The sequence below is a fragment of the Pundamilia nyererei genome, unplaced genomic scaffold, assembly GCF_000239375.1.
Source record: "Pundamilia nyererei isolate P.nyererei 1_Seehausen unplaced genomic scaffold, PunNye1.0 scaffold00012, whole genome shotgun sequence".
In the NCBI taxonomy this organism is placed as follows: Eukaryota; Metazoa; Chordata; class Actinopteri; order Cichliformes; family Cichlidae; genus Pundamilia; species Pundamilia nyererei.
This window is the reverse complement of record NW_005187413.1, coordinates 2,666,603-2,684,103: the sequence shown is the minus strand read 5'-3', so window position 1 is coordinate 2,684,103 and position 17,501 is coordinate 2,666,603. Positions and strand designations below refer to the sequence as shown.

The 17,501-nt window shown below is 40.2% G+C and overlaps 2 protein-coding genes across 3 annotated transcripts; both read right to left on the bottom strand.

Annotated features, from left to right (window-relative positions):
* Positions 1–767: 767 nt before the first annotated feature.
* pde12 (phosphodiesterase 12) lies at positions 768–6,866 on the bottom strand. Of its 2 annotated transcripts, XM_013908663.1 has the most exons (9): positions 6,770–6,866; positions 5,941–6,347; positions 5,175–5,602; positions 4,990–5,095; positions 4,164–4,308; positions 2,473–2,551; positions 2,248–2,370; positions 1,889–2,094; positions 768–1,356 (listed from the first exon to the last, which is right to left on the bottom strand). In XM_013908663.1, the coding sequence occupies exons 2-9, from the start codon at positions 6,330–6,332 to the stop codon at positions 1,237–1,239; spliced, it is 1,599 nt and encodes a 532-aa protein (XP_013764117.1). In that variant the 5' UTR covers positions 6,333–6,347; positions 6,770–6,866; the 3' UTR covers positions 768–1,236. The 2 variants fall into 2 exon arrangements, with proteins under 2 accessions (XP_013764117.1, XP_005724496.1); XM_005724439.1 differs by having other exon boundaries at positions 5,941–6,866.
* A 587-nt stretch (positions 6,867–7,453) lies between these two features.
* atp6ap1la (ATPase H+ transporting accessory protein 1 like a) lies at positions 7,454–17,061 on the bottom strand. The gene is made up of 8 exons (XM_005724441.2): positions 16,939–17,061; positions 10,600–10,622; positions 10,135–10,208; positions 9,505–9,573; positions 9,203–9,357; positions 8,986–9,036; positions 8,654–8,891; positions 7,454–7,878 (listed from the first exon to the last, which is right to left on the bottom strand). The coding sequence occupies exons 1-8, from the start codon at positions 17,025–17,027 to the stop codon at positions 7,621–7,623; spliced, it is 957 nt and encodes a 318-aa protein (XP_005724498.1). The 5' UTR covers positions 17,028–17,061; the 3' UTR covers positions 7,454–7,620.
* Between the last annotated feature and the right edge of the window lie 440 nt (positions 17,062–17,501).

Genomic DNA, 17,501 nt, shown 5'->3' with positions numbered 1-17,501 from the left:
TTCATGGTTTTAATACTCCTGATGACGTCCTGTGTGGGACTATGGTTAAAACTGTAGATTTTTGTTCTGTCTGCTTGAGATAATTCTGCTTTTGTATGAGATTTATTGTTTTTGACAAAAAGTGGGTTGTTTTTTTTTTTAAATCCATGAGACATAATGACAGTCAATGAACTGGATCAAGTGGCAGTGGAGGTGCGCAGAGAGAGGCTGAGGACAATACAGAAAACAACAGTGGAAATAATTTAAAATAAAATGAAATCACATTGTTCGGTGAACTCAGCCAGAAACATTTGTTATTGTCCTTTTTACCTACATTCAGGTGTAACACCTTCTATGATTCAAAAAGCTGACTTGTATTGTTTGTTACTGTTTCCATGGAGCGCTGCCTTTAAGTGCATGAACATCCCAAAACCAGGCAACTCAAAACTGCTTCCTAGAGAAATATAAAAAGAATCATTTTTCTGCTCTTCTAAAAGAAATGTAAAACTAAATGTGTTACTTTACTCATCTGAACTGTGAATATGTGATAGATATTGTTCATTGGATACTAAATATAATTTGTTAAGATTGTCACATTTTTACCTGTTTTTGTAAATAAAGCTGTAAGTTAAATTAAGAAGGTAAAAGTTGGACTAAATGAAATTAAAGTTATATTTCGAGGATATTGTCACAATAGTGAGCAAATCATTTAGGCATCACAGTATGTTCACCTCCTTTTAATGATGTCTGTAAGTATATGACAATAAGCCAACAAGTGAGAATCAGTGTTGTAGACTTTATTTAAAAACTGAAAGGCCCACTGAGCAGTACACTTCGCAACAATGATAGTAAATACTTATCTTAAAAGGTCAATATTTATCTATTAACCCAGAAATAAAGTGAATAACCTCAGAGTGATCATTAATCATCAAACTGTTATGATGCAGTACTGTGAGTTTGTTTTTTGAGTATTTAATCAATCCCCTTCTTAAATCCCTTCTCAAAATCTGCAATTACTTACTTTTCTCATTCCAACACTGAATATAAGTGATGAAAATAATTTATTGTCTAATAAGGACTGTGAATAATTTCACATGAACTTTCACTGTGTTGTGGTTTTGTGGTTCAAGTTCTACTGTCTGATCCTCTGAGCTTCTGCTGACTTTGGTTCTTCTTGGTAAACCTGCAGGGACACAGTTTAAATCTCACACTCTGTGTTTTTAAGCATCTCTGTCCATCATGGTTGGAGGTCAGGGGTCAGGGGTTCCACCGGAGGTCACAAACCAAAGCGATGTGGTCAGAGGGGTGAGCCACGCTGGGCAGAGCCTCGTAGGTGGTGACCTCCTCGAGGCTGGGCAGAGGGATCACCTGCTCCACCTGCACACACACCATATATGTGTTACATCAGTTATTCACACAAAGAACACCTGACTCCATTTTTGCCTTATCGTCATTTTTAAAAAAATAACCAATCTCCATTGAGTTTGTTTTCTGTTCCTCATCTTTGACTTAGTGAAAATCTGAGAAATCTGTCATTCTTCACCCGTTTTACAAACTCTTTTCTGATTTACTTCAAACTTAGCAAGTGGCTCACTCAAGATCTCAATAATTAAAAAGCCTGATTTCATTTGGTTGAGTGGTACTCATAGTTTGGCTAAAAGATGTTCTAAGTAAAGTAAGTAAGTAAAGCTGATTTATTAAGGGCTTTTTGTAGACAGTCACAAACCTGTGCACAAAAGAGAGTAAAATAAATATGAAAATTAAATAACATAACAGCCAACAAAAAGACAAAATAAGACAATGAAATAAAAAATAGTTTAAAATAAATAAATAGTAATTCACTAACATTCCCATAAGAGAGCTTGTTAAAACAAAAATGTGTCTCTCCTGTATCCTCTGCCATCAGTACCTGCATGCAGTCCGGCTGTATAAAGATGTAATCCAGGCAGCCTTGAAACCCTCTCACATAGTTGGTGTAGGCCGGCAATCCGCAGGCGCTCAGCAGAGGAGGGATGTCAGAGAGCAGCTCCATGCTGCAGGACTCCTCCGGCCCCGAGCTGCTCCAGTCTGCATGCTGCGGAGGAACCACAGCCTCACTGAGCAGCTGAAACACACCTGAGAGGGGACGAGATCAAGAAACAAACCAACCTGATAAAGACTGTGTTAAAAAAAAAAAAAACTCCAAACATTGTTTGAACTTTGACCTGAGGGTCATTATGTTTTTGTAAACAGTCTCAGATTCAGCTGTAGGTACTATTCTGGAGTTACCTGCATTTGGGGTGGAGTTAAAGTCTCCACAAAACACCAGCGGGGCTCCAGGTGCGACCTCGCTGATCACATGACTCAGGTGTTTCAAAGCCACGCCCATCTGGACTAAGCGAACATTCCCCCCTTCAAAGGAAATGAATTCAATTCTCAGAAGTCTGTACTGACAATCTCTGCTGGTTAAAATGAGCAACTCAGGTGTTCCTGGAAGTAAACAGGACATTTTACCTTTCGGGTGCCAGTACAGGTGAGTGTTGGCCACACAGACCTTCCTGCTGGGTTTATTCAGGTCCTCGAGGAAAGTGACCTGCAGGGAAACAAACAATTTAGTGATTAGACAAACATTTCTTTTCATGACTGAATAAATTTCTGATTTTTAACTGTAGTGGGCATTTCTTTCACATATTTAAGAATCAAATTCCAGGACGAATCTCAAACAGGCAACAGCCAACAATCAAACTTTAGCAAAACATCCACGGACAGCAAATTCTGATTCATCTGCAGCAGCTGCACTCTCTCTTTCCTTTCTCTCCGTTTGCTGTGTGAGCAAACAGCGACTTCAAGAGTGACTAAGAGCAGAGATGATCTCCTGTTGTCTGTACCTCTCCCTGATTTATCATTTTACATGTAAATATAGCTGATTTGAGTATACCTTCACACATATACACAAGACAGGTAAGGTGAAATGTTGATGACAATATGTGATGTCACCCTAAGTGTAATTAAAGTTTTCCAAGAAGTATTACACTGAACATAACGAGCCGGTGTTTGTGCTAAAATGTTTTTTAAAGTCTGCAAACATAGTGTGGTGCAGAAGTCCTGAACCACCTTAATTTTTTATATTTTGCTAGGAAAATGACAAATTGGTGCAGTGATGTATTGATACATGGAAATACAGTTAATTTAAAAAAAAAAAAGTTTGTACAGTTTTAACAATCTTGAAAGTCAGCGTTTGGTATGGCCACCTGTATTCTTCAAAGCAGCCTGAACAAGTATTCCTGTAATTTCTTTAGGAATAGCTCTCCAGACTTCTTGAAGGACATTCAAAGGGCTTCTTTGGATGTTGGCTGTCTTTTCTAGTGTTCTCTGTCAAGATGATCCCACACTGCTTCAATAATGTTGAGGTCTAGGATCTGAGGATGCCAATCCATGAGCGACAATGCTCCAATGGGAATTTTTCTATCAAGGTACTTTTACTGCATTAGCAGTGTGTTTGGGATCATTATTAAACTGAAAAATGAAACTGTTAGCAATTGAATGCTTTCCAGACAGTATTGAACGCTGGATCAAATCCGATAGTACTTTTCTGTTTGCATGTTTCCATGAATTTTTACAAAATCCCCAACACTGAAATGTCTCCATCATATTTTACAAATGGCTGTAGATACTGTGTTGTACCTCTCTGCTGAACACCTCCATACATTTTTTCCATTTCTTAAATACGTGACTTTCAGTTACTGTAGACAGATTTTTAGACCTATCACTTCTTCTTTACTCCACTTGTCCAGTTTCCTCAGATTTTATGAACCACACACTGCACACCACAGCTAATGGACACTTTCAGAATCACCTTGTTCATGCAAAAATAGTATTTTTTGTCTGTCAAACAGTGTTATTGTCACAAATTTCACTGACTAAAGAACTGTGAAGAAATAAATTTTTTGTGACAGTGGGTGTGTCTGCTGGTAACAAAAATTTGCTATTTTAATGTATTTCTTTGAAGCATTTTTCATGCTTGAAATGTCTTAAAAACTACTTAAAAATTACAAGAAAGTCAAAATGTTGTGAGTGCAGTAGGTCTGAAAGACCTCCAGACTGCTGACCCGATATTTAGATGGGAGCAATAACAAAATGTCGCATCACTCCTTCCCAAAGCTAAAATATAACAGTTAATCAGCCTTGATGGTGAGCAGCAGTACCTGCAGCGAGGTGGACCTCTGCAGGATCTTATTCTTCAGGGCACCGTTAGCAGAAACCTTCTCCAGAAGCTCAGCGTGCATGGGGTCAGAGGACAACGCCTCACTCAGCATGATGTCGTGACTGCTCAAGAGTCGAAACTTTGACCTACAGCACAACAGGATTCGCTTCAATATCATAATCATCATCCATCCACTTTTTCCGCTTATCCAATTCAGGGTCACATGGGGCTGAAGCCTATTCCAGATGTCATAGGACTAGAGGCGGGGTAAAGTCTGGACTGTTGACCAGTTGCAGGGCTCATAATCATGTGATATTGCCATTAGGGCTGCACATAAATAAAGAGGCCTTTCTGTTATACTTCAGATATTCAATACTTTCTTCACAATCACTTATTTGTAGGTGCTCGCTACTCTATCAACACTGACTGTCACGTAAGACACACAATATACTAAAGTGCATTAAACAAAATTTATTTCATGTACTAAAAACTTTATTTCTGGCCTGTTTACAGACTGTAATGTATCTTAAAAAAACTGAGACTTTATCCAACTCTCTTCATTATCTTTAACAGCCTGTGGAGTTAAGCTGGGTTTGGCTTTTTACTCAAAAATCTAAAAAAAATGCGCTGCTTATGCTCGCTTCTAAGCGCATTAATGCCTCTCTCTTCTGCTCCAGGCATCAATAGTGAGCAACACTATCTAACATCCACTAATTATTAACTTCAACCAAACAAACACAGATGTGGCTCTGCATATTATTTTGCCAGTGATAAAGTTATCAAGCAAGTTAAGGTTAATCCAGCTTCTGGCTGGTGATTGGCCTAACCTGCGGTAGAAGGTAGCGAGTCCTTCATGCTGCTTCTCTTTGACCTTGAAAACACCGTTCAGACCAAAGGCATCCAGCGCTGGAGTCAGACTGTCCACATACACTCCTGCAGAGGTCAGCGAGCACAACTAATGTCAAAGATTTTTTTAAATCATCAGTATTTTTGTGTTTTTATCAGTGATTACCTTTATCGACCTCCTGCAGACAGATAATGTCGCAGTTGTACCCAGCAAGCTCCTTTTTGATCAGGTTCTGTCTGTAGTCCAGCTGCAGGGCGTAGGGGGCGCAGTATGGGTACAGCACCGTCTTGGAAAGGTCTGTTTGGGCGTAGATGTCGGCGAGGATGTTGTACGACACCACTCTCACAGTCGGCCAGTCCGTGACTTTGGCTGTGAAAGCATGACGGTTGTCAAACAAGCACACGCCTGGTCCAGCCTCCACAGCTCCCACAGAAACCAGCTCCTTGGCCAGGCCACCACGGCTTCCATCTTTGGGTGTGCAGCTCAGTTTGAGCCTGAAGCTGATGTCCTGATTGGATGGGATGTAAACTCTCTCACATCCAACCTGAGTCCAACCACTGTCCTGATCTGAAGCTTTACCAGGAGCTTCAGACCTGGAACAAGAGCAAAGAGAAGTAGATTGCAGGATGTCAAATCAATTTGATTATTAATGTGCCCAAACAATCACCTGATTTATAACAAAATCAGAAAAGGTAGCTGTACAGTTCTACACCCAGGGTGTTAAAAATACTTCAGTTTAAAGGTTTGTTTACCCTTTGGCAAACTTATCGATGTTTTTGTGTCAATAAAACAGCTTGGTAGAGATGAGCAGACCTTCCTCAGACCCAACACTCGCCTGATAAGACCGTGTAAGGCATGCAGTTCTTGAAACAGCTGGATTGCACCACACAATCTCTGCTTCACATTTACACCTTCTTTTCTGGGTATTTACCTCGTGTGTGGGCAGTTTTCTCTGAACCAGGTGAACTCGCAGTCCTGGACGTTCCCAAACTCCACCTCCAGTTTGGGGCAGACGGGGAAGCCGGCCAACAAGGACACCGGTAGCTCCGCGGTGGTGAAGGTGGGCGCGTTCCTCTTCACTGAATATTTAACATCTCCCACCTGCAGCACGGAGCCGTCCTGCCAAGCCTCCGCGTTCAGCACCGTCTCCGGCACCTCTTCCCCGTCGTAGAACAGCTTCACCACGGTGGGCTCCGCAGCTTCATCCGGCTGCTCCTGACCCCGGTTCTTCTTTGATTTCTTTGCTTTTGATTGGTTCTTGGCTATCCCGTTGGAGATGCGGGCCAGGACCTTGCCCAGCGGCTCGTCCTGGTCCCGGAGCATGTGCTTGTGGCTGCCCTGCAGACAGAAGGAGATGGTCAGCTTGGGCTCCCCGGGGAGGCACCTCACCACGGCCGCTTCCATCCTGCAGAGGCGGCGGAGGGCTCCGGAGAAAGTCCGTGGGGAGAAAGCGGGTAGTCGGCGGGTGAAGAGCGTTAGAGCAGTGGAGAGGTGGTTCAACATGAAGGCCCCGTCGGCAAGAACAGGAGAGCAGGGCTGAACGGGAGAGTACCTAGACAGGTAACGTTAACGGTTACCAGCAGGTAGAGCTGTCGGTAACTACACCGGTTAGCCCGATGCTAATCAGCTGGAAACCAACCCCAACAGGAAACCGTTAAAATTACGTGTTTATTCAGGTCCGGCTCTGTAGATTAAAACTAAACATGACACGTGGTTTTTAGATAAAGCTGATAAAGTTTGATACGAGTTTCAATATTTACAATTCATCTGTAAGTTCAGTAACAGGCAGCACTTTCCTCATCTGAGCGTGAGATTCTTCTTCTTTGGCTGGATGTTTCGTCTCACAGGCTTCAGAGCGCCCCCACTGGACAGAATCAGAATTACTTCAGTGCAGAGACTCGTTTACTTTACTGTGATTGTGATACTCCTGCTACACCTATAAGAAACATAAGCTATATATTTTTAAGGTCATATAACTTTCTAACTAACTTTCTGCTTCTTAATTCAGATAAAACTGAGGTTATTGTACTCGGCCCTGAAAATCTTAGAAATATGGTATCTAACCAGATTCTTATTCTGGATGGCATTACCTTGGCCTCCAGTAACACTGTGAGGAACCTTGGAGTCATTTTTGACCAAGACATGTGCTTCAACGCACATATTAAACAAATATGTAAGACTGCTTTCTTCCATTTGTGCAACATCTCTAAAATTAGAAATATTCCGTCTCAGAGTGATGCTGAAAAAGTAGTTCCTCTAACCAAATTGTTATTTTCTTTTTGTATTTCACTGAAGAGACTAGTACATATAGCTGACATACACCTAGCTTTATAAACAATTATTATGCTATGTCTTCAAAAGCAAAAAATTTAATCAAACACTACAAATATAAAAGAAACCAGAGTTTTTATTTTATATTTTTATTAAGACAAAAACAGAAATCCTCTCATGGGTAAATTACAAAAGTTTAGAAATGTCAGTTTAAAAAAAAAATTTCATCCTGGGCTGAGAGTATGTCACACCAGGTTTGGTGCCAGCTATCAGGTCAGCTGCATTTCACTTTTTCAAAACTGTAACTTTTAAAAGTCTGTCCATCACCTCACTGCCTAACCTACATAACATTTTTCTCAGTGAGGTTTTCCACGCAGTACTGTTCCAGGTGTTCAGGGCTTTTTGGGAAGTAGACGTCGGCTTTGTGCTCCTCGTCATGCTCAATGTGTTTCAAGTGGATGAGCATGTGCAGGGCATAGGCCAGCACCAGCAGCAGGATGAGGGAGGTGACGAGGCCCATCAGGATGGCTGGCGTCAAGAAGGTGGTACAGTCGCTCGCAGGAGAAAACTTTCCTGAGGTGACGCTGAAGGCCTGAATCTGAGGAGAGCATAGAAACATTATAAAAAACAAACAAACAAGTAATGTTCTCAATATGCTTCTGGCTTTATATCACATCACAGAGAGCAGGTACCCTTAATACAGTCATCTCAGAACCTCCTGCTGGTCTAACTTTATCTTTATGAGGGGCACGAAATTTGCCTTAAACCGAGAGGAGCTGAGGGGCTGCACTGTGGTCCAGGATAAATCAAATAAACCTATTCTGAACTGTGAATCATGCAAAGCTATTCTAGCAGCCCAAGTAGCCTGAGCATAAAAACCCAGAGCTAGAATTTATTATGCACTCATTAACGTGATACAACTAGCTATAACCTCAGGAGGGGGTGATTGCTTTTTTCGCTGTGGTGATTTAAATATTGGAAAACCGTTTCAAAACCCTTTAAAACTTGCATTTTTCATTAAATTTTGTTTGTTTCTATTTTTGTATTTGTCCAATTAGAAACTGGTCATTTTTAAACTGTATTGTGCCCTCTACCCGCTCACCTGTGTAAATCTTGTACTCTGCCAGTCTCTGGGTCTGTGAGCTGACAGTACACTGCTGTTTTCCCAGCTTTGTGTTTGCTCATTTCGACATTCAAGTTCAAGATGTGTTAACAAAGTATTGAACTAGAGAGAAAATGACCCTTAACCACAAAAAACACTGAAAAATTAATAAATGTTCTAACAAGACTTTGTTATGTCTTCCAGACACCACACAAGAAATGAAACATCCTCTTTGAAGAATCAGTCAAAGACAGGGTAAAGAGACGGGTACCTGGAAGTCTGTAAAAGTGATGGACCAGCGGCGGGCTTGGTCAGTGCCAGGTAGCAGCAGGGCACTGTATCGCTCCAGGCTGCTGACGTGGATGCAGCGGTAGGAGGAGGAAGCTGGAGCGTACACCTCGCTGGCATTGAACGCAGCCTCTTCAGAAATGTTGTAGAGCAGCGAGACGCTGTCCACCGAGAACCACCACTGCCCCGAAGATTCATAAAAGGTGTTGGACAGCTGCAGTCTGATGAAAGAGAGGCGAGAGGAGACAGTCAGGGCAAATGTTCATGTATTGTGTACAAACTGCTTAGTGTGATCATATTTGGTGGCATACTAACCTGATGGACAGGCCTTTCAAATCCTCCACATCTCCAAACCTCATGACCAGCCTACAGAGGAACAAAGAGACAAGTAAGACTCTCAGATGTACAGCACAACTGGACCTTTCCTTACAGGACACACTGCATTGTTCTTGTCTTTTAATTGGGATTAAAATCTTCGTGTTAGACCCTCTGACATTTCTCATACAAGTAGACAAGTAGAAGGTGCACTTACGTGGCTTTGTCCTTGCGACAGACAGACTGACTGGTGTCGACAGGTTTCTGAGGAGAAAAGGCTCGCTCTGTGAGGTCCAGGTGTTTCTGCTTGTCATAGCGGAGAGACAGTTTCCTGGCCTGGAACAAGAGGCACGGCTGCCCATCGGACAACACCTGGTGGGCAGGTACAACCGGTTAGAAAACAGTAAATTTAAAAACCTTCTTTCAAAATTGAATATACGGTATAATATATTATTTATTATAATATATATTTTCTCCAACTGATTGTGTTGGAGAAAATGTTACTCATGCTCACTGAACCTTTAGAGGAGGGAGGGGAACTGCAGCTCCTGGTGTCTGAAGTAATTTCCTGCGTGATGCATCTGAAGACTGGAGGCAAGAAGAAGCAACCTTCCATGAAACAACTTCTTAAAGCCAAACTTTCATTTTTTTTATGTAAAGGCATTAACTGTTTTTGCAGTTTCATGTCTGTTTGGTTTTTTGTTTGTTTGGTTTTTTTTTTTAATAAAACGTGTTTTAATGAGAATTTTGTGGTTCATAAATTCCAGCATTTTCCTGGTATGCTTCTGAAAACAGGAATCATCATTTTCTCAGAGAGGACATGATTTTTCTCCCACTCTTACAACCTTGTTTCCAAAAAACTGTGAGGTTTGTTAAATTTAAACAAAGATTTAATTTTTTTTTTATTTGTTGGAAAAGAAAGTTAATCTGCCGATATATACACGATGAACCTAACACAAAAATTTAAGTCATATTTCAAGATGGTACAGTTGACATATGTGACATTGTGGCTGCACATTTTTAGATTAGGATTAAATTGTGACATGTCTTTCATTTATTAACATTCTCAGCACCTAAATGGTTAAAAATCAGTAAAACTGTAATAGAAAGTTGTGGCGTTACGTTTTTCCCTCCCCACTCATATTTTACCTGCAGTTGTCCAAGTCCTCTCTCTGCTGGTATCAAATATTGCTCTGCCTTCACCCTCCCATTGCTCCCAATGTCTGCAGAGACAACAGGATTTGTTTAACAAAATAAGCCATAAGAATACACATGTTATACCTTTAACCTTTTATACTAAAACATGAGAAATATAAACAAATCAAAACAGACTTCCAAACACAACGCTGCACTAGAGGGTAGCTTTTCAGATCTTCCTACACCCCTTTTCCACAATGACCACTCCGTACACAGAGGTGTAGGAAATAGTTTACACCCCTGTTTTACATTGGTGTAGGAAGTGTGGTCACTGGCTTATCGGGTGGGGCTATTTGTCCTTTTGTTCCCCCCTATTCCCGCCCCCGTTAGGCATCATCATTATTACATATATTGTTATAACTGAGATAAGGAGGAAGAAGTAAAGGAAGTCTTAGCAGATTGATAAATAGATCTCACCGTGTTCCAGAGAAACGGCAGCACTGCAAAAAGAATTGAAAGGAGAATCAGTAAAATATTTATCGTTGTCATTTCTTCATATTTGTCATCAGCACAGTTTTTTTTCCACTAGTTATTTTTCTTCTGTAACTTTATTTTTAAGTAATGAAATACGTGAAATAAATTAATCATCTTAGGGGGGGGGGGGATCTCTATAACATGATTGTGAAATATTAAATAATTTACTGTCTCATACGAATTGTGTTTATTCTGAACAAAAAACAATCACAGAAAGTGAAAGTATGTTTAAAAGAGTCTGATTCACTCATATTTAACTGGTTGAGATACTTAAGCAACCATTAGCAACTTTTACAACTTTGAATCCTTTTAACCTTTTAACAATTATACACCAAATAAAATATACACATGACACTGACATTAAACTAGTTTGTGCTCACAAAGGTACTGGAGCGTCATAAAAGCTTAATTCATGTGTCTAATGTGGACCATCAGCCACATCTAAACCACCAGCTGTCCTTCTCTGCCCACTTTGGTAGCCTAACACCTGCAGGCACCTTTTTGCCCCTTTTTGCTGATATGATGCCAGTGCCTAATCGAAAACCAGTTTTAAAGATTTGCACCAGTGTGACACTAGAAAACTGTTGGGCTACCTCATTAAATTCATCAGTGACCGATAGATGTAACCAGTGAATTCTGTTTGAGTTTCTCAGACTTCTGCTGGGAACATTGCATCATAATACATTTTCAGGCCTGTCAAAATGTGGCCTGGTTCTCAAAAGGCACCCTGGTAGAACCGGTTCGGCTCCAGCTTAGGTGTGCTTACATTTTGCAGTTGAACTGGATTCAGAAAGTTTGAAAGAAGTCACAAATACACATCAGACACATTCAAGATAAAATAGTCTTGATTTCACAAACTGATCTAGCTGCCGATTGTTTTGCATCTGACTCTATTCACGCAGAGAGTGTGGAGGGACTTATCAGACGGCTCTTGCTCCTTCTTGTAAAACATCAACTTTAAAAGCAAACTGATGATTGGTGTTATTCACCTTCATTTCTCAGATTTGTGCATGATGCAAGAATGACATCATTCCAAATCACCCAATAGAAATCAAAGCTAAAGAAGGGAGGAACCTGTGTAAGTGCTCAGAGTACACCTGAGTGACCCGGCTGCTGACCTGCTGGATTAGTTAAAATAGCAGTGATCAGTCTGGCACAGAGGTGGGTAGTTGTTGCGAGGATACACTCTGACCCAGATTACACACAGAGTCTTGTAGCAGAAACATAATGGACTGAGATCTAATGCTAGAATCAAATTGGCATCAGGTCTGATTGACGGTTTTCTTTGTTTTATAGGTTTTATATGATGACTCCAGAGCTGGTTCAGATCGATGTGCTGGATCAGGAAACAACAACAAGGTTAAAGCTACAGCTCATCCTCTTTTTAATCTGGAATTACAGAAAATATGTATCGTTACAATAAAAAGTTAAAATAATAAAGAGGGAGTGGAACCAATCCGATTGATGTTAATGATTCATTTGCTGCCTAATAATGACCACTGAGAAAACTACACAAAGGTCATCAGCCAGGGTTTAGTGGACAGCGAGAGAGATGTCAAACATTGTCTTGAACCACATATACAACCACCTGCTGTGCCACCTGTCAAAGGACAACTGAGCAACTCCACCTGTATAAAGAAATCCTGAGATGCTGTTAAGAGCAGCAGAGAGGTGTGACCCTGTACAGGCTGACCACAGCCTGTTTTAAACAATGAAAGGAGCACAGGTGGAAAAAAATAACAAAGAAACCATTTTAGAAAAACTGTTTTACATTTTGATGAATAATTAAAAAACACATGAGGCCAAAAAAAAGGCCCAGATTAAACTTTTCTATATCAATTTACTGCTTTGCACTTTGACCGTATTTGGTCAAAGTTAAGCAACTTACTTTGGGATTCAACCAAAGAAACAATTCCATCACATTTTGATTTTTCCCATTAATATGTTATTACTGCTAGTAGTAGTATTGTTGCTGACACATGTATAACAACAATCAAGTACACTGTGGTCATACAGGGATGGACATGTTTGGCTGTGGCATCTAAACAGTGCTCAGTTGGTACTAAGGGGCCAAATGTGTGCCAAGAAAATATCCTATATACCATTAGATCACTAGGAAGCTGAACAGTTGATACAAGGGAGGATGGATCCATACTTCCATGTTGTTTACACCAGATTTTGACCCTACCATCTAAATGTTGCCACAGAAATTGGGACTCAGTGACTCAAACAATGTTTTTCCAGGCTGCCGTTCTCCAGTTTTTGTGAATTCTAGCCTCAGTTTTCTTTTCTTTTCTGAGAGGAGTGGCACCCAGTGTGCTTTTCCTCTGATGGCCCATCTGCTTTAAGGTTTGATGTGTTCTTCAGTCACAGATGCGCTGCTGCATGCCTCGGTTGTAATAAATGGTTATTTGAGTTGCTGTTGGCTTCCTATCAGAACAGGCAGTCCATTCATTCCCTTCTAACATCAGCAAAGCATAGAAAACTATTTCCCACTGAATATTTTCTCTTTTTCAGATCATTCTCCGCAAACTCGAGATATGGTTGCCATTCCAGGTTCAAAGTCATGTAAAGCACCTTTCTTTCTCACTGTGATGCCTGGTTGTGTTGAGTTGCTACCATGTGATTGGCTAATTAGATATTTGCTTTAAGGAGCAGCAGAACAGGTATACCTAATAAAGTGCCTGGTGAGTGTAGTTGCTTCCTCATTCATGATTTAAAAAAGTAAAATACCAGGTTAATCAGTCTTGCTTAATGCTAACTATTTTAGTTAGCCGATCAATAGCTGTTATCTATGTAGACCTTCCATGATTTATTGATTAGTTTTAAATAACACGTCTAAATATGCAATATGTAAGAATATATATATTTGAAGATTAATGATTAATAGTCAAAAGCTCTCAGATTAAGGTTTTACAGCTCAGCCACGAGCCTTTAATCTTTAAATCTTATTCCTTACTGATGCTGTAAAGCAGTGGTCAGAATATATGAGCAGAAAGTACAAGACAGCTACCAACAAATTAAAGTTTTGAAGTTGCATTTAGATTCTTTACATTTTCTGTAGATTCACAGTTTCACAGGCTTGTACTGCTTAACGTGATTTGTTTGACTATTACAGGTACTGATGAGATTTTTCATGCACAAGAGGATAGAACATTGCTGCTCTACATTAAGTGCTCTTAAGTGTCCTACAGTCAGGACTTCTGCTAAAAAATTCTACTATATTAGTGTGGTACCAGTACTTAAGTAAAATACATACATGTGCTGCTTCTACCCATGAGTATGTTTAACTTCTCGGTCTGTTTGCCTTCACTGTACACAGGCTAATAAATCTGCACAAATTTTCTGCTCAATGATTTTGTAATTTTAGTTTCTCTTTTAGTAAAAATATGTGTATGTTTAGTAGTCATTTCACATTATTTAACAGCCGGTATGTACAATACAAGCATGCATTTACTCTGGGCAGTGACTTTGTTTCTTTAAAGCTGCAGCCTGATTTCTGAATAATCTGCTAAAATTGTCCAGCTATGTATAATCTAATCTAAATGAGCCAAGAGCACGGTGGATCTCTGTATGGGCACTCTCAAGATCAAAATCCTCTCAGAGAATGGAAAATAAAATGCAGCACATACTGAATGTATTTTAAATGTACATCAGGTCAGAGAATCAGACAATAGAGCGATCAAATCCCCTTCACTCAAAGAGCCTCTTCAGCCAAAAACAAGGTTTAGCTGCTCTCTTGTGCTGGGTCAGGGCACTGGGCTGTGGATTGTGGGATTGCACTGTTTGCATAATCATACAATCACAAGCACACAGACCCCGAGGATGAAGGATGGGGTGGCTTGCAGCCAGAGAAGACTTTACAGCTTCTCAATCCTTTACCATCAACAGCTGCACACTGTGAAATGCAATAAACAGCTGCTGATGCACACACTCAAAAGACACGGGGCAACGTAATCATCCTATTGGGGTCGAGTTTAAGGCAAGTATCGCCAGACGAAAGCAGACACTGAATGATTTTGTAAACATCTGCCATATGTTTAATGGCTTACTGGAGAGAAAATAACAGTTAAATCACCACATACGGCTGGCGTGATTCTACACATTAGTTGTACTAAAACACAGATTAAAAACAAAGAAACAATCTGAAATAGATGAAACGGAGGTGCCTGAGTCTCCTCTGGCTTTTAGCCTCAACTAGGAATTACTAACAGACTTCTGCTGGATGAGCTGGAGCTCGTTAGCGTGTAGAGATATAATAAGTAAGCTGGCAGGTAGAAGGAACAAAGAGGATTAAACAAACAAGAGTCAGGATAAAATCTCTGTGAGCAAGAGGCAGAAAACAAAGGCATGATTGCTGGTTTGTATTTAGAGGTGTTTTGAGGTCACTGGAAGCAAGTGAGGTGGGTGACTGCTGACCATCGACTGATAGACTTGAATTAAAGCATTAGTGGAGGTGTCTTAAACATTTTGTTCTTTTAATGGTCGACTCTGGCTGCAAAAGGGTATGAAGGGAAAAACAGACCTTCTGCTCACTTTAATTTATTATCCTGTGATCATGTTCCAGATTAATTTTTTGTCCCAGTCACTTGATTCAAGTCTCTTGATACAACATGATGTTAATTTTTTACATTACTGGCCCCATCAGTGAGCAGACTGGCAGCAAAACAGGGTAACAGTGACTGTGGCCATCTTTCATATACAGTCTATGGTATAGACTGAAAGGGATGAAAGATTAAATAAGCCGAAATAAAAACAGGATATAAATAATGAAATATTTAGGATGTGCAGGAAGGAAGGTTGAACAAATGTGTATAACGTGAGCTTCAACCCCTGTTCACCCGACATAATACCCACTCTGATAATAATCTAAATAATACAATAAAGTCAGTAAATAAAACAAAAATGATGAACAAGAGGAGCCTACAGAGAGTCTGCAGTGCTCCTCTTATGTTTGTCACAACAAAGCATTCAGAACATGATTCTGTTTGCTAAATCTGAACAAAAGGACAGATTACAGTTTAAAAAACAGAAAACAGACACGTATAACATACTGAATTTTTTTTTTTTAAATAACTGGTGAAAATTTATTCATTTCACTCCATGTGACCACAGACTGTATAGAAAAGATGGACATGCACACCGTGATGTCACTTATTGGCTCTAGAAACCACTTTGGTTTTGGTTGTCACCATGCTTTATTTTGGTAGCCAGAAGTGACCAGCATGACATACATGTTAACAGGTTTATTTAGAGACAGGCATCAATAAAACTATACATTTGTGACACTAATACCTGTTAATCAGTGTTGGACAGACTGTGGCACACAGTGGCACTGTATTATTTGTCATATAATTTCATTAAAAATGCTCCAAATGCTCAGTTTTTAGCACTTGTGCATTGCCTTCATTTTTACCACTCGTATTTGATGCAGAAAAAAAAGAGTCTGTTACCATCAACGGCAAAGAAAAAGAGTAATAGAAACTGAAAATAAACAAAGCATGACCATCGGTTTGGAAATTCAAGTAACAGCGAGAGCGCCAGGATTAAATGTGGTCCATTCAATCAGCATTACTTTTGCTAGATCAGTACTTAAACAACTTCCATACTTATTATCAAATAAAAATCTGTGTATTTTAATTAATGGAGCTGAAAAAAACTGTTCCCACTTTAAAGAAACTTGGGACTTTTAAATGTGAATAAAATGATTCTGCTGAAAATGACTCCTGTCTTACTGCTGATGGCATCTCAAAGAAACATTATATGTCATTAGACAGTGTCATCATGCTTTATTGTAGTAATTGGGGACTTTGTTTGGCCACAAAGAACTCTTGCAAGCTCTGCACATCACCAAAGCGTTCCAGCCTGTTTTAGGTCCTGATTTTGGTTTGATAATGGCATGCTAACTCTTTGCTCAAGGCTCATTGTCTCCAGATTAAGCAGGTATCTCATTCTCAGGCTTTGGTGGAGCTAAAAGTGGGGCTTAGTTTAATCACATGGACACACGCACACACACACACATTAGTACAAAAGGATGATAATGTTACTCTGTGTGTGCTAGATGTGAAAGTAGGTATCTGTTTACAGGAAAAGTTGCCGAGCTTGTTCCTCTGAGCTCAAATTAAAAATAAATAAATAAATGCTGTACCATAGCACCACATGAGGTGTAGTGAGTAGAAGGTTGTGGGTGAGCATAGCACAAATCAAAGATTAGACAGTTAGGAGAGGTCAAAAACAAACATAAAGCTACTACACCTGCTCTGTTTGTGTTTGTCCACATACCTGTCTGCAGGTTGTCGGTGGAGGCAGGCAGACGCCTGCAGATGGAGGAAGAGGAGGAGGATGCAGCAATGTTTCCCTGGTGAAGCCATCGCCGTGGTGACCAGAGTCTGATGCCAGCATGCGCTCTCTCTTCCATCCTAATCTACTTTAATCTGCCCCATGCCTTTAAACCCCCCTGACAGATGGCAGAATTAGCCAATCACAGGACACAGCAGTGGCGAGCAGTGACAGGAGCCCCGCCCACAGGTCAAACACACTGTTGTTCCCTCAGTTTATCATTTTCAGGTCAGCTCAATCAAAATATATTTAATGTCTGGAGATTAAAGGCAGCAAAATGATGATTACATAAAACAAAGCACTTGTCAGCTGTCCGTCTGTAAATATGTTTGTTGTGTATGAAAGGTGTTCAGATGCACTGTTACAGGGATACCAGTGAATGAAATGTACACAATACAGTTACAATAACAATGCATTACCGGCAGGGAAACAGTGGCTTGTGGATCACATCTGGCCTTTCTGATTTTATTGGATTTGTTTCTGTATGTACCAGATTTAGTTTTATA